Below are 21717 nucleotides of genomic sequence, written 5' to 3'. Positions count from 1 at the left end.
TATTTCAGTAATGTATATGTAGCATGTTATTCCTGGGGTGAGAATTTAACCCCAAAAAAAATATTGTATTTACAAAATATCTTCCAACTGTTTATGATTTATAAAAAAATATTTTTTCATATCAAAATATTAACTTGTGCGATAAAAAAATGTATTTAAAAAATGTTAAATTTCTAACAAACTTGATAGAAGTTAGGAGCTACTAGTTGTTGCCAGGTGGCTTTGTCATATCTTAATTCATGATAAGGCAATATTGACAAGCACTAGAAGCTTCTGATTCTACCATAAATAAGCAATATAAAATTTCAAGGGGTTAGAATGGATTTAACTGTTGATCCAAGGATTCATACCTAAACCTAACCTTTGTGAAATTTTATACCACTGAGAAAATGTATTATCAGCAAATTTATTCTCTATTCCAGTCAATCTGCAGTTCATTAACCTTAGCAATTACGTCATAAATACAAAAATTATTTTTTTGCTAACACAATGAACATCTCATGTGACAAATTAAGGTATTAACAGCTGATTAAACCTTTATACTAAGAACTTTATAGACTGACTGGACATAAATGTAGAGAAGAAGCTTGCTAATTAGTATTAAATGTTTTTCCTTACATACTATCATGATTTCATTAAGCGTCATACTTTTTTTCAGTTTTTTTTTTTTGTATATATGTTTGAATATCGGATATGAATGCTTGCTTAAAATGATCACAATTGTGGAAGTAGAAATTGTCCTTAATATACACATGAAGAGAATTTCCAAAAGAAGCGTAATTCCACAGAATTATTGTGTAAAATCTTAAGACATAAGCATTCATTTACATATGGCATTGGATTTATATTATCGTAAGTCACACAGATTGTTACTTGATTACTTTTTTTGTGTATAAAAGTCAGATGACATACAAAAATGTTTCTTAATCGTTATCTGATTGTCTGAATAAGCGTAATTGTACATTAATAGTCTTTCTAAAGGCTTAAAACTTCCCTTTTCAGGATCATCCAGTTATGATGTCAATTTTACTTATGACGTCATTTATGGACAATTCCTTGATTATTATAATTATTGTTACAACTTTAATATAAAAGTTACTTTTTACAGGCGATTTGTTGCACTTCCATATAATGAAAGATTTAAATATTATTAACGGTCACTCATTTTAGTTAAATGAGGAATAAGAGGTTGAAAAATTGCTGGATATTGAATGGAAAGTCCAGCAACTTTTCCATTCTTTAGAGCTTAAATTCGACTCAAATATTGTAGAATTTTCCATACAAAATCTGAGTCGATTTTGAACTCTAATTTTTTCGGAAGTGAATTTTTTGAAAAATTTTGACAAAATTTCAAAAAAACTTTAAAAATATTCAAAATTTCTTCAACTTTGCCACTTAATTTCTCAAATAATTCTACTTCCATTTTTAATTTTGAGGTTATCCACCTATAACGTCCAAAAGTTAAGAGATTAAAGTTCTAAGAATTTATAACATTAGATCCATTTCGTCCAGAATATCAAGAGCATTTAGATCAGTTTTGTCCAAACTATTTTGTTCCACGACACACCTTGTTAGTAAGCCATGACTAAAACTGCAAACAGCATGCGGTTTATGAAATTTCAACAAAAATTCGACGACACACTTGTGTTCCGTGGAACGCAGTTTGAACACAATCATGATTAAGATACTCATCATTTTATACAGGATTAACGAACTACAGGATCATTACTGATGGACAACCCCTAAGGCATCATTTGCATTATAAAACGCAATTAACTTCATTAGTTTTCTACTTTTTTGAAAAGTTTTTCAAGCATTTTTGTCCAACAAAACAGCAAAATGTGAAGTACAAATCATTAAAAAGTTCACATTTTGCTGCTTCCAAAAAAATCCTTAAAATTTTCTATCAAGTTTATTTTCTTCTTCTTACAAGAAATACGAATTTTAAGCCCTTTCGGCCGATTTAGAACAATTTTTTTTTGGCCTATATCAAATAGATTTATATAAAAAATATCTTAAAAAATTAAACTAAATTAGTTTGTGATGTTGTCACTAACATTTTTTGAGGACATCACAAACGAAAATTATTTTCTAAATTCTATTTAAATTTTCATTTACACATTTCTTTTATACATCAATACACGACGTTGAAAATGCATGCAAGCAAACTACTAATTTTTTTTTGTGGGTTTTTTTTTGTAATTTTTTCAATCAAATAGAATCTAAAAAATGCACACGTTTGAAAAACAGAAGTAATTTAGTCTAGGATTGTGTTTTTAATTTTAAAAATTTCATCAGAATTTGTTATTCTAGCTTTTTTTTGTTTGCCTATTTTTAAGGAATTCACGTCTATGTCAAATCAATTTTCATATTAATTCATAGATTTATGATAGTTTAGTGTGTTAATGTTAAATTATAGTTAAGTATTATTGGAAAATTATTGTTAAAATTAAATTAGGGGTTAGTTCACTTATTACGTTCAACTTACGTCCTCCAACTCCCGTTCAAGAGCAAGAGGAAGTAAATTCAAATTAAACAATTGAAATTCTTTTGTTAATTTCAAAAAAAGTTCGTTATTTTTTAACATAATAAGTGAATTGACCCCTCAATAGATTGAGGATGTAGATACCTGGACATGTCGATATAATGTTGCCTTGATGCTGTAATCCAGTCATTATATGGTTTAATTATGCTAACGAAGATTAGTGGAGTGTCCAATAGAACTTAAACTAGCAGATTCATGTCTTATTTTGAGATTAACTTTTAAAAACTCTTGGAAACGATCAAAAAATGTTAATGCAATACCAAACAAAGCAACAGCAACTTTATAAAAGTGCTAAACTATTAGGAGCTGATATTCAAGCTTTTTAAGATCATTTCTATAGTTATTAAAAGTTTTGCATTGATCATCTTAAATTCGGATATTAATTAAATTGATTAAGTCATTGCTATCATTGGTTCAAGTCCTTATAATTATCAGTTTCTCAATTAGAAACGTCCCAAAGCACACTTAAATGCGTCAATTCATTTTTTTCTCAACAATATTATTTTAGATTCATCAATTTTAAGCCGTCTGCACATTGAGAATTTAACAAAAATTGAATATTATCAAGAAAGAGCACTGAATTATGAGCTTATAGCTTGAATTGTAAGGATTCACCAATTTTGTAGCATTTAATCAATCAAAATCTGCTATCAAGTTCCATTGAACCAATTTTCAGTCTATTGTAGAATTTGTACTTGTCATTAATTTTGTAATTTTGGTCTATTTATAAATATTTGAGTTGTTCTTGAGGTATTTTGTGTATTTTGCAGTAAATGACAGGATTACAAGGCGTCGACATTCCAAATTCATCCATCCCTACATGCCACAACCATTCAAATTAAATAAAGTCATTGATGAAATTTCTAAAAGAAAAAAAAAGAGCCAGAAGGTAAAGACAGTCGTAATTTACAGTCATTTTAGTAATTTTTATGTATAAATTACATAAGTTCCATTTTGCATAAATTATACAAGTTCTCACATAGTCTATTAAAAGTAGCATAAAGACTAGCATGTTCAGAAGTTAATCGAACCATGTTAAAAGCAGTTAAAGGCATTCAAATCAATCAAAAATTTTATTAAAAAGGATGAAAATCATTTTCTATTGTCTGAATTGTGCTGCTCATTCCTCTTCCCGTTTTTATTTTCATTCATTGAATTGCATTTGTGGTTTCCGTTAATTGGTAATTGAGCATAAATTGAGCATTATTTTGGAAGAATCAAAAGAAAAATTATGATTGACATGTGAATTGAGCATCTAATGATGTATGGCTTAATATTTTGAAAAAAAGTCTCACAAGTGCCAAAAGTCGAGCATCAAACTAAAGGAAAATTTTGTCTAAATTTGTTTAGAGATCATGCCAAAAAGTGTTAATTATTAGTTTGATGCTCTGTCGGAATTAAGGATTGTTGGAATTTTTAAGGTTACTTTTCTGGATGTTGGATGTTGCGACTAGGCAGAATTTTCATTGTTGATGCCTTAAGTTGCAAGCAATAAAAATGAAAATTCTACAAAAATTGTCCAATATTTTGCAACTCATCCATCAGGAACCTTCAAAAATTCCCAATTTAATCACCAAATTCCGACTTCCTTCAGCTTCCATCACATAAAAATTGATCTATAAAAAGTCCTAATCAGATATTAATTTTGGTCTATTGATTCATAAATTTGAAAAATATAAGGTTAATTTATTAATTTTAAAATTTTTAATGATTGCGATTATTGGAATGCTTGCGATGATATCGATAAGAGAATTTTTTCACTATACAGCTATTACCAGTGATGTTACAGGAAGCTCAAATAAAAATAGTTAAATTGATATCAGTTTGCCATCGAAATTTCAGCTGATTTTCTATTTGATGCTGGTGGTGTTAAAATTCCTGGTGGACATGGAGGTACTGTACTTGGAGCTGGTGATGCTTCCTGTTTAATTATTGTTTCGGCTGCTTCTAATTGTTCACGTCTAAGAATTCCCTTATCCTGAAAATAGATAGAATGTATAATGAGAATTAGTGACCTATAGCTTTATAGAATTAAAAAGTATGTCAATTGATAAGGAAATATTGACAATTTTTCGCTATCAGCATTAAACAGTCTGTTCACATAGCCATTTAATTTTTAAAAAATTCCAAAAATATAACTGTTATCAAACCGCAAGCTGATATTAGACCACAAATTGGTTAAAAATCGAGTTTTCAGCTTGACAACTAATTAGAATGTTGTGTATAAAATACTTACGAATACGTCCAAGCTTGTGGAATGTGTTTGAATGATATGTGATGGATCTTTATTAAGATTTGGACAAACGTGACTTAATCCATAGCTGATTTCAACTTGCTCATTTTGTTCAAGTAATAAAATTGGATTATATTCAGCCTCTTCTTCAAGAACTTGATAGTATGGCTCCATCCATTTTGCACATGGTGCTATTGTTGCCCAATCAAGACCAGACACTTTCTTTGATGTATTTTTATCAAGTACATGACTTATTGCAGCTGCTGCAATTATTGAGTATGGAAAATTTGCAATGCCAACATCAAGTGAACATAAATCAATTAATTGGGCTGTCCTCGCAAAGTCAGTACTTGTAAATTGTGGATAAATAAATGAATTGCCATATTTTGATGAATTTAGAAGTAATAATGCCTTTGGTTCTATTCCAGCCACATCGGTTTTACTTTGTGTTGCATTTAATTGCATATAAATGCTAACCCATCCCATGATTGTTACGGGCGTTATACACCAATTAAGGGCTTGTAATATTAAAATCTCTTGTTGTAAAATGTCTTCTTCTGAACAAGCGCCGTCTGTGACGTATGCAAACTCATGAAGTTTTGGGGGATAAATTTCCTCAACCTGTGAATTGTAAGGATAATGTCAATACATGATTAATTCCAAAATAGTCAATAGTAACTCACCTTTGAAGCAACAAATAAGCATGTAATGCCAATTAATTGAAGTTGATTTTTACTAATATTTTGCTTTGCAGTCAAATAACGGTCAAGATAGTCTACAGTTAAATAATAAGTCTCGCGATGAAGTTTATATACTTCACAAACTTCAATTAACCAGTCTAATAGTATTGCTCTCATTCTTGGCTGTAGTCCTGGATGACTTTCAAACATATTAACATCACGACTCAACGATGCCTTCTCATCCTTACGTACCATACTCTTCCATACTGATTCACGATCAGCCCAGGGAAGTATTGGTAATGGACATACACGTTGCTCACTTGATGGCGTCACATAACATGGAACTTTATCGTCAACTTTTGTTTTATAATATAATGTCGGTACTGGTTGTTTATTCTTTTGTGAATGTGGAGTCTTTTCGTTCTTATTTACAAGCAATTTACGATCATTCTTAAGACTTTCAGTTTCTAATGGACTAAATACACTATAATCGCTACCTAAATCATCAACATCTAAATTTGTAACAGCATCAAAATCTGATACTTCACTTGTGCCAGCTGATTCGGGTGACGATACAATTTCGATTGTTGTTGCATTTTTTAATGACTTATTACTAACAAATTGATTATTCTTAGAACTAGAACTGTACACTACGGTTTGACTATCACGTTGATTGCCAGCGATTGACTTTGAGCATTCGCCAAATTTTTTCTTTGCATCGCTCGTTGAGATTGTATATGTTTTATCGTTAATTGCTTGTTTTGTGAATTTTTCGTCATCTGATGACGTTATTGATTCTGGATATTGTGGTGAGAGGCTACATGCTGATGAGTCTGGTGACGTTTCTGACTGTGATGATGAATTATAACGTTTAATTGGCCTTTGTGCTACATCGTCGTCCTGTATGAGGAAAAAAAGAAAGCAAAAAATGATGAAAATTAGTTAAATTGAATGTAAAATTAGTTATTAAGGTTCGTGATCAAGTTGGGAATAGTCTTACAGAAGACTCAAGCGCATTTATGAATAGTTGATTGAAAAGAATCATTTTTAATGGTTTAGATTGAAAAAAGTTGATGATTTTGATAATATTGAGAATTTTCAAAGATATACTTTGGTCAAGGGGATATCCATCAATGACGTTTGTCTAAAAATAAGGGGTTTTCAGGTAAAACTATTAGATTTGAAATTCTTCAACATTTAACAGTCTTTGAACTCTAAAAATCCAATATCATAGCTGACATCATTGATAAACAACCCACAGGACATAATGAACCAGTTTTGTTCTACATCTTGCCAAAAATCACTCCATGAAGTCAGCATTCGCAGCAAAAAATGTCAAGCACGTTTGAATATTTAATGAAACGCGCCAAAAAAAATAGTAAAAATCTTCCTGCAAATGCACCATTTAAATAAAAATTTCACGTCAAGGTGTTCATGATCATAAACAATTATTTTTTTGTTCCTACTTCTTATTCTACTCAATATCACACACATATTTTTTTCTATTGAGCTGTAAGAAATCCCTTAAAATTGATATCAAGCTGCAACAATTTTCTTAAGAGCATTAAGGGGAGAAGGAAGCTGATTGTTTTGTTTTTTTTTTGTTCCTTATTGTGTCACAGAGGGAAAGTTTTTTTTTACATTCTAGGCAGGCAGTCAAAAGACTTCAATGAGAGGTTGCGTACTGCGCAAAAAATGGGTATTAAAATCAGAAGTAAACAGTCATAAACAAGACACAAAAAAATTGAGATGACAAAAAAATGATGTGAGTGGCATAAAAAAGATGATGCAGCGGTATTTAAAGGGCAATAAGAGCGCAAGATGTTCATCATTTTATATCCATCTGATCATCATCAACATCTGATGCCAATATATCTATTAAGGGACGTTTGGAAGGGCATTTAAATTCCCTTTATTTTTCTTTATAATTTATGTCATGTCTTCTCATCGCAAAATCCTTGCATCTTTCTAGATCAACATCCCATCATGCATGAGAAGGGATGGGATGAAATTAATCAAATAACGGAAGATTCTCAAGGAAGATTTTTCTGCACCTTTCCATGCCTTAATTAAAGCATAAATTGTCTAATGTTACTTTTTATGATGCAGCTTGTCGGAAATTAAAATCGCGGAACTATGGGAAATTTGGAAGTGAATTTATCACATCTGTTTTTGCATTAACAGGATTTTTTGATTTCAGGATATTCAAGGTTTAGGTATTGAGTTGAATTTCTTGTTAAACAACTGTTTAGGTCGATGAAGCTTGAGTTTATTGTGGTTTGAAGCATACATTTTGCGTTTTGAATCTAGAATTTCAAGTTTAGGCTAGCATGTAAGAGCTCGTTCCTGAATATTCTAATTTGAAGATTGAGCTGAATTCTAATGGAAGTTTCAAGTTTCTGAGGCAACCTGGTGATTTTTTTAAGCATATTGTGCCTTAACACACAACTTCAAACTACTTAAGCACAAGCTCAACCGCAATCTTGAAATAATTCATCAAATCTTCATAGCCTCAAGCTAAATTCTCTCTTTATTCCTCATCGGCATCCTTTAGACTCAAATTTCAATTTCCTTAATTGCAAAATAATAATAATCAACATTCAGACTTCTGTTCAAATTTTCCATCCAAATCTTTAGTAATTTCAATCATATTTCTACCTCATTGCATATTGAACTTTTGATTAGCAATGACTTTTCACGTCACTGCTTCTTTTCAGTTCGATTTCGTAAATTATTTATGTTTTATAAGGAATGTCTAATTCCTATAAAGAATGTCGGATTAGCAAAAAAGAAGTATATTCATAAATAAGAGCTAATGACGTGTTATGATTACGCCTTGGGATTTTTAAATTTGCCAAAAAGAAGAAAATAAACGAATTTTATGCATTCGTTCTAAATTTAAGCATTAAATGAAGAATAAGAAGCAAATTGAATGAAAAGGAAAAAGCAGACGGCATCAGTTTCGGTATGAGAAGGAACTAGTAATATGCGTATAGACTTTTTGTTCCTTCCTTCTCTTCATTCCTTATTATGTTTCGATATTAAGTCAGCAAGAATAAGGAATAAAGGTAAAGGTGAGCAGATGCAGATACCGTTTTATGTCGTTTATTATTTTTTGAATAAAATTTGAACAGAAAATTGTTAAGTAAAGAAGAGCCTGACGTAAGAAAGACGACACATTTGCTCAATTTCAATAATTTTTTCTTATTCTTTTATGAGAGGGTTCCCCTATATATTCATTAATATTACTACCACATTGTCCATTCCATTTCGACAACAACAAAAACAACATTAAAATTATTCAGTTGCATTTGGTTCCTTTTTTTCATAAATAATAATAAGAATTGAGGCATTCTTGTCGGTGTCCTTCTGGTATCCCAAAAAAAGTGAGCACAAAAGTGTAATTAAAAAAGAACAAGGAAGAATGGAAGAATTTGAAAATTTTAAAGTACCACATAAAGATGTTCTACTTGGGTGAATTCCATCATTTCCCGCTGCTCGCTCCTCTTCACTTAATATTCATACATACAGCGATCCTTAAGATATGCGTGCATGTGTACATTTATTTTCAAGATGTCATTTTGGGCACAACTTTTTATTTCCATTCCACTTGGTGGTTCAAGATGATTGCGGTAGTGGTGCTCATAATTCTTTTATCCGCGGGCTTCCTTCTATTGTTTTTTTACATTAACTTTTTTTTTCGTGATGATACAAAACAGAAAAGGGACAGGGGACAATCTACCAGAACGGCTATTTTTTCCTTCTTCCTTGTTCCGAAATTATTGTCAAATGAAACCTCCGAATCTAATGTAATTTAATTGTAGTATTAAGAAATTTTTATGCAATCTGCACAGAGAAGCACACCACACGCACATTAATGTATGAAGATTGTTCCTTCTTTTTTTTTGATAAATTATACTTCTTATTTCTGATTCATCCCCTTAACTGTGTTATAACTTTTCTTACCATATATGAAGGGATCTTTTCCTTCCTTCTTTTTTTTCCTATTCTTTTAATTCAAACGACAAATAATAATAATACACAATGAATGTATTCAGCACGTAACAAATGTGCAGCAAAAATATTTTCTAGTTAAGAAAATAATAATCTTTACAATCAACGTTAATCAAAGGGAGACTAAGACTTGAATAGAAAAGAAAAAAAAAAAAAAGTTCGTTAAAGTCGAAGACGACATCAGGCAGGCAAAAAAAAAAGTTTGTACACATTTGCAACACTCACACAATGATAAGTTTCTTATTTAGCTTCTTTTAATCCTCAATTCGACATTTAAAGATCCCTATTAAATGAAAATTTTCTTATTTTACGTTTGATATGCATATAGGTAGTAATGTAATATGTTTAAAAGGCCAGTGGAATGCGACAGATGTTTTCGTCGATTTTTTCATATATTCGAAGTGGCTCGTATGTGTTGTTGACGTCTTGCATTTTGCAGGTAAAGGGAAATAGTTGATTACTTCTTTAAACGAATATAACACCCCTTCGTAAAACTCTATTTTTTTAAAAACTTTATGAACATTTTTACTAAAAAAATACAAATTTTTTTTAATAAATATTCAAATTTTGCCTCAAAAACTTTTTCTGAAGATTCTTGAGAATTTCTGCCTGACAAACAAAACAAAAATAAAACAAGGTCCTTGTTTTTCTTCTTGTTTCGTTAAATGTTTATAGAATGAACATGCTAAGTGTATGCTTGAAAATTGAGGTTAAATTGTCGATTTGTCGTTTTGACCAAGAGTTTAAGGGTATAGAATCTATGTGCTGTTGGAAATGCGGTATTTCTAGCTCATTTGATATTTAAAAAGGCGTTAGACTTCGAATTCAAGCTTCAGAGTCTTGCTGTTAAATTACATGACGAAATTCTCATAGAATAACTAAGTTTATCATAACTAAGTCTTATGAGTTGCTAAACTCTAACTTTTAATTTCCTCGGTATTATAGTGGTGAGTATCTCATAGTCAGTTACAGATCCCAATTGCATCACATAAATGGGTACAAAATGCGTCTTCATCCCTACATAAAAATTAATTCCCATCATTCAAATTTTCTACCTAAGAAAATATTCAAGATTTCATAAAATTTTGCCTGAAAAGATCCTAACTATTGCTGCTTCATAAATTATTATTCTAATATATTTCTTAAGCTCATTAGATTGTTTATTCTGCTCTCAAAAAAAACTATAACGATTTCATGGCAATTCTATATATCCTTCTCAATAATATGCATCAATTTTTCTACCCTTTTTTCATCATCATTATTAACATACATAAAATTTTCTCTGCATAAAAATTTATTCGAGTTACTAACAATTACACACTCATATTCATAAAATACATCAAAATAGCTATAACTAACTGAGTTGAAAAAAAGGTAAAAACTTGATGACATTATGCAAATTACGTTGCACACATCACAAGAAAAAATGATCGTATATCGTATATTTTTATTGACGAAACATCAAAAAGCATAAACCATAAGGGGTTTCACTTATTGTAATTGAATCTAAGCACGATATTTGTAAATTAAGGCAAGATGTAATTTTCACTGAACATTATGAATTCCCATACATCTACATGAAGTCGTCGCGATTATTGATGAGTTTCATGGAACTAATTTTAAAACGGCAGTGACATAGTTTAAAATATACAGAAGGGGTTGTGACGGACTTTCACTATATGTCACTCAAAATGTAATCAAGAAAACCAGAAAGACCGACATCAATTATTCTAATTTAAATTGACCGTTCACGATGGACATGCAAAGGAGGTATGCATCATATGTAACATGACCATTTACAATAGTTTTTACACTCACTTTTCATCATTTCTTTACTATTATTTTATTATAGTTGTTTATTGTAATTTAACGGGGAATATTTCATGTTATTGTACAGCGGAGTTTAACCTTTTTGAGGGATTCTATCAGCTCTAATTTGGTTTGCACTTTTGACTCTTCTAATTTTCATATTCTTATATTCTTTTTGATTATACGTGATTTAATTTTTGGGTGCAGTAGAGTTTTTCAATATATAATACATTAAGTGAAATATGATTCTTTTCGGCGTGCGATGAGATGAATAAAAGTGGAATATTTTGTTGTGTTTTTTAAGTCGGTAAAATTAATTTTAGATTCACGAAAAAAGAGGAAGTGAAATGTCAGGTTAAATATGTGAGAATAAAAGGATGATGAAATTATTAATCACACAATACTTACAAAGCCAGTGGAGGAAAGTTTACGTTTTCGACTATTTCGAACTTGTTGCTGCGATGATCCCTCTTTTTTGCTATGGAAATAGAAACGAAAATATTTTTTGTTATTATAATTTTGTGTAAAAATTTACATAAAAATAAGAAAAAGATTTAAATTACAAAGGAATCCCAACAAAACCACTAACGCTTAACATTTAGTATTTTGTACTGATTCCTCATCAATTTTTTTCAACATTCATTCCATTCTGCGTACATTAAAATAAACATTTAACATAGAAATTCTCAAATTCTTACAAGAGAACTTTCCTCTCCCTCTCATCTCTATGTACATATATCTCTGCATGTATATTTTTTTCATTTACTCAACAAAAATTTTTATTTTATTGTTTTTGTTGGTCTACAGTGGAATATATGTATTATCAAGTTTATTATTTTCTTTCTGGTTCTTGGTGAAATATAATCATCGTCATCATCGTTCGCTGTCAGCGGAGCAGAGTTCTCCATATGTAAAAGGAAAACAAAGAAGTTATGTAAAGAAAACCGGGTATGAGAGATGGAGAAGGCACCAACATAAAAAACTTTTTTGCCGGCAATCAAACAAAAACAACAAAAAGTGAACAAGCTGGCATTTTCGAGAATGATGCGCATTGGGATTTAAAGGTTCTAATTGATGTGGATATTGTCTGAACTTGGAATACTTTAAGTTGGTGTTTTGTCAACTTTCTTGATAACTCCCGGTAGCCTAATGGTATAAGTTACTGATAATTGAATGGTAGCTATGTGGCGGTGTGGGTTCGAATCCCATCCGGGATAAAGTATTATTAACGTAGTCGTAAACATATTTTTTTTGCTTAATATTTCATTTTAAGCTCTAGTTTTGCCATTTAAATAGCGATAGTTGTTTTAGCTAACAGTACTTTAAGTTTGAATAAATTTGTCAATACAGTTCTCTTGGCTATTGACCCTACATTTCAAGTAAATAAAGGCAATTTTACTGTAATCCGCATTCATTACCCTCATAATTAATTGTTAAGCATCATAAAATTTTCATATTTACATTTTTGTCATCTCTCAATTGTCTTTATGACAGGAAACTAATCCGAATTAAAGAATTGCGATAGTTGATTCATCTATTATCAGTCAGTCAAATTGACTAGTTGATGACTAACAAAGCACATCATAAAAGATCAAGAGTCTCGCGCTCAAACATTGTATACAGTAAAGAAAAAAAAATGTACATATATACCAAGAAGAATAAAATCTGGTGGCATATCCAATATACATACGAATATGGATATAAACACATAGTTATAAAATAGAATTTCGGGAGGAAAACAGAGTAAGAAAAGAGAGATGAAGAAGAATGTAAAGTACCCGGGCGAAAAAAAAAATGTTTTTGTTGTTTTTTTTAAAAATATATAAATAAAATACACTCATATGATTTCACTGACTTATAACCAACTCCACCGTCATATCCATAGTGTTTGTGAGCGCGCGAAAAATTTTCTTTTCTTTTGTATGCCTTCAGTTCTACATATGATGATCATAAGCGATCGCTTTATGTATCTATTGCCTTTCAATTACACAATTCCCTCCAAAAAAAAAGTTATAAAATTGTACATAAAAGAGAAATGGAAAGTTTTAGCGCCAGAATTTTTATGCTCTCGATTCTCTCATTTATATTTATTTTTGTTAGTTCATTTGCTCAGCGTCATTTTTGGTTAAATGGATACAAATAATAGAATTTATTTATTTTTAATGTTTTAAAAATTTACCCAAAAAATGTTTCCAGTAAATTTTTCATAAAAATGACAAGAAATAAGCAATAGATAAGGATCTATTAGAGCGAAAGTAATTTATATAAAAATTTATGTTTCCCATCGAAACTCAATAATAAAAAAAGCGGTAAGCAACACCATACCTGATGTCTGTTTGATTACATTCCATCGCATTAAATAAGCCACGGGGTAAAAATTGTTACTTTTATTGTGTCACAAAAGACACAATCGCTTTATATTTTTTAATCAAGCAATTCTAGGAGGGTGATTGTGTCAATTAAATATAGTTATTTTTTATATATTTGCTTTTTTTTCCAATTGCATTGCCACCAACTTTATTTCCTCAACCTCGCGCCACGACAATATTATTTTTTTTAGCCCCGAGTAAATTTTACACACAAAAAAAGGAGTCATAAAATTTTATTTTTGTAAAAAAATTTAATGTGAAAAGGAACGAAAATTAGTTGGGTTGATCGGAACTCGATGTGTTATTGTTTAACCAGTTGCATTTAAAGGTACAGTATAGGTATGCGACAGAAATTATTTCATCAAGGGTGTAAATAAGTTTCAACTTTCAAACTGTTGTGTCCATTCATTTCCTACAACTGTGTAATTATTGTATTTCCTTTTTCTAATGCTCACTGCTGTTACATTAACTTCCTCGACTTGATGGATAAGGTCAAAATATTTCATACAACACATTTGCACTCTGAGGGATTTTTTAAAAAGATTTTTGTTTTTTTGTTGAGAAAATTTGGCAGGAATGAGATGAAATTTGAGATTTTTGGGATATAGAAGTTGGAATTTCGGTTGAGTAATATCCGTCAAAATTGAGAACTTACTGAATGACATTCCTGCCTAATCATTCCAACAAACTATGCAACATTCAGCAATGCTTCGACTGAAAAAAATTCATTATTATCAATCAACATGCACGACTGTTCTGTCTATGATTACGAAATTAGTGCATACTCAGGGTTATTATCGTTTTGTTTTGTATTGCATTGAGACTTTTAAATTTTAATACATACGAATTACGAAATAATACATAAGCGAAGAATTTTTTATGAATTTAGAGTTATTGTGGATGTGTGTTTGGACTTGATTGAAGTATAGGAGCAATTTATTATCTCATATTGTGAAAATATATCTTAGGTTAAGGTTATGTCTAGTAAATTGCTTAAAATTCGCACAAAAAATGGTTGATCATCACTGTGCTACACGTATAGTCGAAGCTATGTATCTGAAGGTCAAGATTCATCGATCTTGAAAGAGATCACTTGCTTTACAGGCGCGGTCTAGATTCTCAGTATCACTGAAGTATGCATACCTAACCACACAACTGAATGACATATCAAGTCAAAATTCAATTCTCTCGTAAATCTCCCAAATCCCAATAATCTCAATTTGATGACTTCTGACCCAAAATTCATCAATCTCCTGAATTCTCTCATTCTAAAACCTTCAATTCTAATAGTTCCAATTACAAAGCACTTTTTTTTTGCTAACTACATAATATCTTCGTGTGCGAGACATACAAAAATATGAGCAAAAGAATAAAGAATCAGTTCCAATGTGTTCAAATACAATCGAAAAATGTTCTTTTTTTGTTGTTCTTTTCATTCTTATTTATTGCTTTTTTCATCTTTAAAGCGCACAAAATGGCGTCTATGAATGCTCAATGGACTTTTAAAGTAGAAATTCCCATGCTGTAAACAACTAATTAAGGGACCAGCCGTAAATATCATGCTGTTTGTCAAGGATAGCAAGATCATTTTTGAAGTCACATGTCTATAAAATGCCGTAAACTCGAAAAACTTGAATGCAAATTTTTTTATGCGCCTAAATTTTTTCTCAGGCAGGAGTTTTGCATGACGAGAAGCAATTGAGCATCGTTTACTACTTTTAAATTTGATAATTGATCATCAATTAAGAGTTTTGTAACAATGGTCAATCCCGTACTCTGTTAAATTGAACGTAATCATGTTAAATGAGGGAAATGCTCTTATTTTTAACATCATTATTAACAACAATGCGTTGATGGAACCAACTTTCTTTTTTATTGAATTACATCTACACATATGTAGGGGTGGGAAAGATGATACTTCAACATCCCAATTCGTAGAAGACAGGATGATAGTAATTCATTATTTGTAGTACAAATAGACGAGATATTGTTAACACAGGAACGGTCAGGTAAGAGATTTAATCGGAATTATGAAGTAAAAATGGGAATCAAAAAAAGTCCATTTGTTATGATTAGTTTATGGTATGAAGAGTGGAATTAGATGCGACAGGTAAGGGACTTTTGGAGATGACAAATTAACTGTTTGATGATGGAATTAAGAGGGTGGTTGATGACAAATTATAATTAATATCATTTGATATCAGCCTGGCATCAGCACCTTGATTTTTGGAGGGAATTTATTGCCTATTTGCTTTTGAGATTGAATTAAATTTGAGAATCAGGTATAAATTTCCTTCAAATCTTGGCCTAAATCGTTGAGAATTTCTAGATACTGCATTTGTGTCCTCTAAGCTAGGTCATCAACATCAGGAACGAAGGATGATAAACGGATAAAATGATAGATAAGTCATTTGGATGAATCTGAGGATGATCATAATCAAGTATTAACTAGTTAAGCTCAACTTAAGGTCATTAGCTTATTAAGGGTAGCAAAGATCAGCAGATATGGCAGGTTAGCTACAATTAATCCTGCAGATCATGAGATTATTGGAATTAGGTCCCTCAAATCCATAAATTCAGAATTTCAGTAACTTATTCATTCTATAAAGTCACTCAAAATCAGAATCAATCCCCAACAACCTCAAAACTCGCCTAGAAACCAAACAACCATCCACAAAACTTTCTAATTAATTTAAATATTCCTCATTATGCAAAACTTTTTATCATGAAATTCAGTCAAGCAGGAAATAGCACTTTATGCGAATGCACACTTTTGCATTTTTAAGCTAACAAAACAGCTTAACTGAAGGTGAATTTGCATTTTTCAACAACAAAAACAGCATAAATTTCTAATTAATGTGGGCACTAGAAATGCAAAAACAACAACAAATTTTTGGCACAAGATAAATTAACATTCAAAGTTGTTTTGACTAGGCTAATATCATTCTCGAGTAGCTTCACAGTACGAAAGATAGAAAAATTTTCCCACAAAAACATCCCCGACTATTATTTCAAAAAAAAAGAGCAACAAATATAAAGGAATTGAAACACAAGAAGCTTTTATTCAGGAAAACAGTTACTTTTGCCAGGTAGGAATTAAGATCCATTTCTCATAAATTTCTCGTGTGAACTACATACATAAATAAAATTCATCTCTAAAAATCCCAAAAAAGGAATCTGAATGCTTGTTGCCTTTTTTGCTTGAAATGTACACAAAAACACAATTGATGCACACAATGACGGGGACAGGATGAATGGAAGATAAAAGATATCCTTAAAAAATATTCATTTTTCTAGATTTTCTGTTTATTCACTTAAGTGAAAATAAAATGGAATAAGAGAAGAAGAACCGGACGTGATCTACATTGAAACAACAAATGCAATTTTTGTATACTTTTTCCATTTCGGGCATCGAAATCTTCAATACATTACTCTTTTCTTCTCTTAATATTTATTAATTTGGAATCTTCTTCTTCATTCACATTTTCATTTTCATTTCCTACGTGCTATAGATATTGGAAATAAGGGAAATGAGCCTGTATTGATGAGAGGATTTAAAGACATTCCTTTTAACAAAATTTTTGCCTAAAAATAAATTTTTATGGCTTATTTTTAACATTTCCCATGACAAGTTGTTGTTGTTGCCTACAGGCAATTCCATTTTAAGAATCTCCATGCAGAGTTACACATCAAGTATCACTCGAGTAAATTATTTATGCAACCAAATCCCTGACTCAAATCAAGTTGTTTATTTATGTGGTGCCATATGCTGTATGTTGAAGATCTGCAATCCTAATTTTCTCAAGAACATGTTGTTGCCATGTTTTTCTGCAGCATATCCTTTTTTGGGCTGATTTTTTTTTTAAATTTCATGTTAAAAAATTCGTCTGGCAGCAAAATTTAGGTTCCATTTTTAAATGGTCTGTTAACAATATCCAATATCCTTCGTAACGTATTTTTCATTATCTTTCCATTCCTTCTTCTTCTTAATTTTTTGCTATTTAAACCGATTTGAATCTTACAGACGAAAAAGTATCGGCACCATCTAAGAACAATAGACGAAGAAATTGTGTGCAACAGAGGGATGCAATGGAATGCAGGCAAAAAAATTTTCTATTTCTATTGTGTCTTGGCCCTTCCAAGAAATAGAAACCCATAAAGTAATCGAAAGGAATTGATCCCTTACTATTGAGAATCAATGTAGGATGCCTTTTGTTCGAACATATTTGTGCGTAGATCTTATGATAAAAGATGATGAAGTAGAGGAGGAGATCGAGAAAAATTGCAATTAAGGGATGATTTAAAATTATTCAATTGGATCGAATGAGACGGGATGTATGGTCGTTGATTTGATTTAACGGACTTTTGGATTCTGGAGGATATTTGGGTGATTTTTATGGATTTATAATCCTTAAGGTAGCTTGAGAATTGGGTATGGGTAAATTATCAATCCATGACCTCGACCGATCCCTAAAAAATTAACATCCAGAAGCCAAATTGAAGGAATTGCCACAAATCCACAACTTTCCCGCCAACCGTACATTTGCAACGTAAGCAAGATCTAGAAAATGTGCAAAAAGAATTCTTGACTAACCACCAATGAAAAGTCAGTGCCATGTGATCGAATATGTCGATGTAGCGAAGAAAAGAATTCGACACGTTTACATTTGAGGAAATGATGTAAAGAATTTTCTTCTTTTTAGTTCTCATACTTTTATTTTTTTTTTTTTCAAATACGCTTGCAACTTTTTTTGCTTATTTTAATCTGCGATCATACACACCAAAAAGAATTTCATACGCGTTCGTCTTTCGAACTCTAATGTTTTCTTATTATCCATAAATTTAAAGAGGAAAAAGTTTTTTAAACGACACATTCACACACGGTTTGGGGGACATTTAAAAAATATCATCACATAATGACGTCACGATAAAAAAAAATTTAATACTCACTTTTGGATATCCATTATATGCGGCGTAAATGCCGGGTTTTTGATTGATATTTATTTATTTATATGTCACGTTCAATGGACTATACTTGTTGATATTACTGCAAAATAAAAAAGGTACCGGAAGCAAGATGTTAACACAATATTGATATGCACGCAGAGTTATTTGCACCCCAAATTGTAATTTTTTCTTTTGTTTTTTGATCCGAAATGAAATTTGACGGTTTTAATTATGAAGAAAGTTTCACGAAATTAAATTCACAAAAAATTGTCGCTGATATCTGGATTCTTTAATTACCCCCCGAAAGGCTTTTTATATATTTTTTTGTTGTTGCGTTTTTGAACTTTTTTTTTATAATATTTCTTCGTTTTCCTCTCCGTACATTTAAATGGCTGACACACAACTTTTTTTTTTAAAGAGCTAATGCGATGACTTTTCACTTTGAATAATTCGGTCCGTATATAAGCCACAAAGTTCATTCAAATTTCATATGAAAGTTTAGAATGCCATTAACACCGTACACTAATTTTTATGAATTGATTGTCACTGGAAGTTGGATAGATTTTAATTTAAAAATTTTTTTTTCGACTTATCACTTTTACGAATGTGGCCGGGAATGAGAAGAAAAGAAAGAAAAAATGGAATCGTGAAAAAAAGCAGTGAGAGGAGGCAGAAATTGGCGGGAATGCTTTATAATTAATCCTCGTTAAATGCTATTTTATTATCAAATTTGATAGCTGGATGTTTGACAATTATTTTGGTATAAAAAATTTTAAAATTTGATGTCTCTAACTTGTAGAAAATCGACATTGAATTTTACCGCCAAAGATTGTTTTTGAAGTTTTAGACCACAATTTTGAACGTATTGTAACTTTTAATTTATGAATTAAACATATTTAAATAATTATTTCATTTCATAATTTTCATCTACGTGATACAGATTTTATGGACATATCATAAATCCTTGGATAGTATCTAAGGATATTTGCCGTATAAAAATTCCTTCACATCAAATACACATTTTTCACTTTTTCGGATATATTCCCACAGTCACTTTAAATGTTCTTGTGACACACAAATTAATTAACTGTTTATAAACTTTAATTTATGCCTTTAGCATTAAATCGGATCATTTGGGGCGCAATTACCATTTTTTATGAATTTTAATTTTTTTTTTGGTTAAAAAACAGTAAACATTGAAGAAAAAAATTAAAATTTTTTTAATCAATTTTATGTTTTCACTTATTTAACACTTATTTAATTAACTTTTATACCTTTTTATGTCATGTGCTGTTCATTTGTTTCTTGCACAATAAATTTAACATCGCACGTATGTCTTATAGCTTCCAAATTTCAAACAAGAATGATCAGCAGATGTGTACAAAAATACCTCTATGTGAACATTAACTATTTGGGTACGAAAAGTTTAAATTCTTTCGTTATTTTTAAGCTTATGCTATCACTTATGCTTTTCACAAACACACACACTGAATTGGCACTGATTTCACTTTATTATTATGTTAAGATTAACAACTTTTATATTAAATTAATTTTAATTAAATTTGGTGCCTGAAATTTATGAAATTTCAAAAGTAAACATTGAAATTTTTTAACGAAAAAATAACGATTTTAAAAAATTTAAATTTTGTATTCAGTGGGTACGAAGGTTTCGTTCAAATTTTTTGGGCAGCTGACGATGCGGATATTCATGCAAATCGACCATTTAACTTAATTAACATAATCATAAGCAAGTTATTGCTGAGTTCCTCGACTTTCCACAGAGTATCTAACACATTTAGCACTAAAAATTAACCAATTGTTTCTGACCCCTGAATTTTCCCCTCATTCAAAATTCAAAATCCAGTTGTTTACAAAAATTTTGTAAAAATTTAATTAACAAGTCACAGATCCCATTTTTAAATAAATTTTTATTCTTCAATTTAGTGATTTTGGTTATTCTACAAATTTCCATTCAGGTTTAACGATTTATATTGGTGATTGCTTGAAACCACGATTGGCATAATCTGATGGAGCACTTCTGTCGGGAAGTTTTGGGAATCCTTCATCACCTGGATAAACTGCTGTTCTACTCTTAATGACTCTCCAGCCACCTTTTCTTGTCCAATCCTGAAATAATAATAATAATCAAGTCAGTAAGCATGTCACAAGTGCAGTTAAAAATTTCACTGGATCTTACATTAGAATTGTATTTCATGTAGTAATAGCCAGCATAAATACCAGCAAAAACCATTGCGAACTTTCCGGTAAAGAATCGAATTGTGTATGCTCGTTGCCATCCCTTAAAATTGTGGAAATATTTATCAGTTACATCATCACTGGATCATAAATAAACATTAATTAATGAAAACTTACCAACATGGGTGTCAATGCCTTCTGAACTGTGTCTAATGGGAACTTATAAAGTCGTCGAATTGGATTAGTACGTTCTTTCCAGTATTCAGCGACATATCGAGGCTCTTTATCGGATATAACTTGATCCTTCAAATATTGTTTTCTCCAAGCTCTTTCTTCATCTGTCATTCCAATACATCGTTCACGTTCGCGGACCATTCGTCCCGCAATGGGGAATGGCTTAACTCCATTCGTTTCTGATGCCTCGACCATGTTTAATTAATTGATTTAAGTTGACAAAAATCAAATTTTATTTTTTGTGAAAAACTCGATTGTTATGAAAAATACACGGCAAAGAGAGTCAATTTGAATATTTTTTAGCCGTTATGTTTGTCTGAAAATTATGATAGATACGCAATATTTATGTATTCTATGAGGTTTATGTTGTTGATTAAGATCTGTTGAGTTAGTAAAATCATGATTTGAGTGTTAATTAAGCTATAAAATTGAGTTTAAAGATTTTAAGAGAGGAATTATAGGAAAATTATCCAACTTAACGAAACAATCCAAAGTCAATAATTTGTGGTGAACTTGAAAATTCAAAAAATGACCGTTGAACATGTTAAAATTCACCACAAACAACAAAAACACATTTTCAAATTTCCTTCTTGATGAAAACTTTTAAATGCGATGGTTAAGAATTTTTACTCTTCGTCTCCTTTTGTTGCTGTTGCTGCATGATACAAAACTTTTTTTTATGCATCAAAA

The 21717-nt window shown here is 30.7% G+C and overlaps 2 protein-coding genes across 2 annotated transcripts; both read right to left on the bottom strand.

Moving 5' to 3' along the window:
• Nucleotides 1–33: 33 nt before the first annotated feature.
• CycE (cyclin E) lies at nt 34–20070 on the bottom strand. The gene is made up of 6 exons (XM_070644492.1): nt 19872–20070; nt 18601–18697; nt 11690–11759; nt 5462–6358; nt 4782–5399; nt 34–4523 (listed from the first exon to the last, which is right to left on the bottom strand). Exons 2-6 carry the CDS (start codon nt 18612–18614, stop codon nt 4365–4367), a joined length of 1758 nt encoding a protein of 585 aa, XP_070500593.1. The 5' UTR covers nt 18615–18697; nt 19872–20070; the 3' UTR covers nt 34–4364.
• A 435-nt stretch (nt 20071–20505) lies between these two features.
• Nucleotides 20506–21316, bottom strand: ND-B17 (NADH dehydrogenase (ubiquinone) B17 subunit). Its single transcript, XM_070644391.1, has 3 exons — nt 20971–21316; nt 20795–20896; nt 20506–20724 (listed from the first exon to the last, which is right to left on the bottom strand). The coding sequence occupies exons 1-3, from the start codon at nt 21220–21222 to the stop codon at nt 20584–20586; spliced, it is 495 nt and encodes a 164-aa protein (XP_070500492.1). The 5' UTR covers nt 21223–21316; the 3' UTR covers nt 20506–20583.
• Nucleotides 21317–21717: the final 401 nt, after the last annotated feature.

Source organism: Chironomus tepperi, unplaced genomic scaffold (assembly GCF_022539635.2).
Source record: "Chironomus tepperi strain 1889 unplaced genomic scaffold, CSIRO-AGI_Ctep_v1 contig_337, whole genome shotgun sequence".
NCBI classification, from domain to species: domain Eukaryota; kingdom Metazoa; phylum Arthropoda; class Insecta; order Diptera; family Chironomidae; genus Chironomus; species Chironomus tepperi.
The sequence above is the reverse complement of the archived record's forward strand: the minus strand, read 5'-3'. Positions and strand labels throughout refer to the sequence as shown.

Bases quoted from the DNA above. Each gene is read 5' to 3' on its own strand.
- CycE (XM_070644492.1), bottom strand. The intron at 5,400-5,461 runs GTGAGTTACTAT...TACAATTCACAG, and splicing joins GCTTATTTGTTGCTTCAAAG to GTTGAGGAAATTTATCCCCC. The intron at 4,524-4,781 runs GTAAGTATTTTA...ATCTATTTTCAG, and splicing joins CCACAAGCTTGGACGTATTC to GATAAGGGAATTCTTAGACG.
- ND-B17 (XM_070644391.1), bottom strand. From the start codon at position 21,222: ATGGTCGAGGCATCAGAAACGAATGGAGTTAAGCCATTCCCCATTGCG. The intron at 20,897-20,970 runs GTAAGTTTTCAT...CACAATTTTAAG, and splicing joins AGGCATTGACACCCATGTTG to GGATGGCAACGAGCATACAC. The intron at 20,725-20,794 runs GTAAGATCCAGT...TTATTATTTCAG, and splicing joins ACATGAAATACAATTCTAAT to GATTGGACAAGAAAAGGTGG.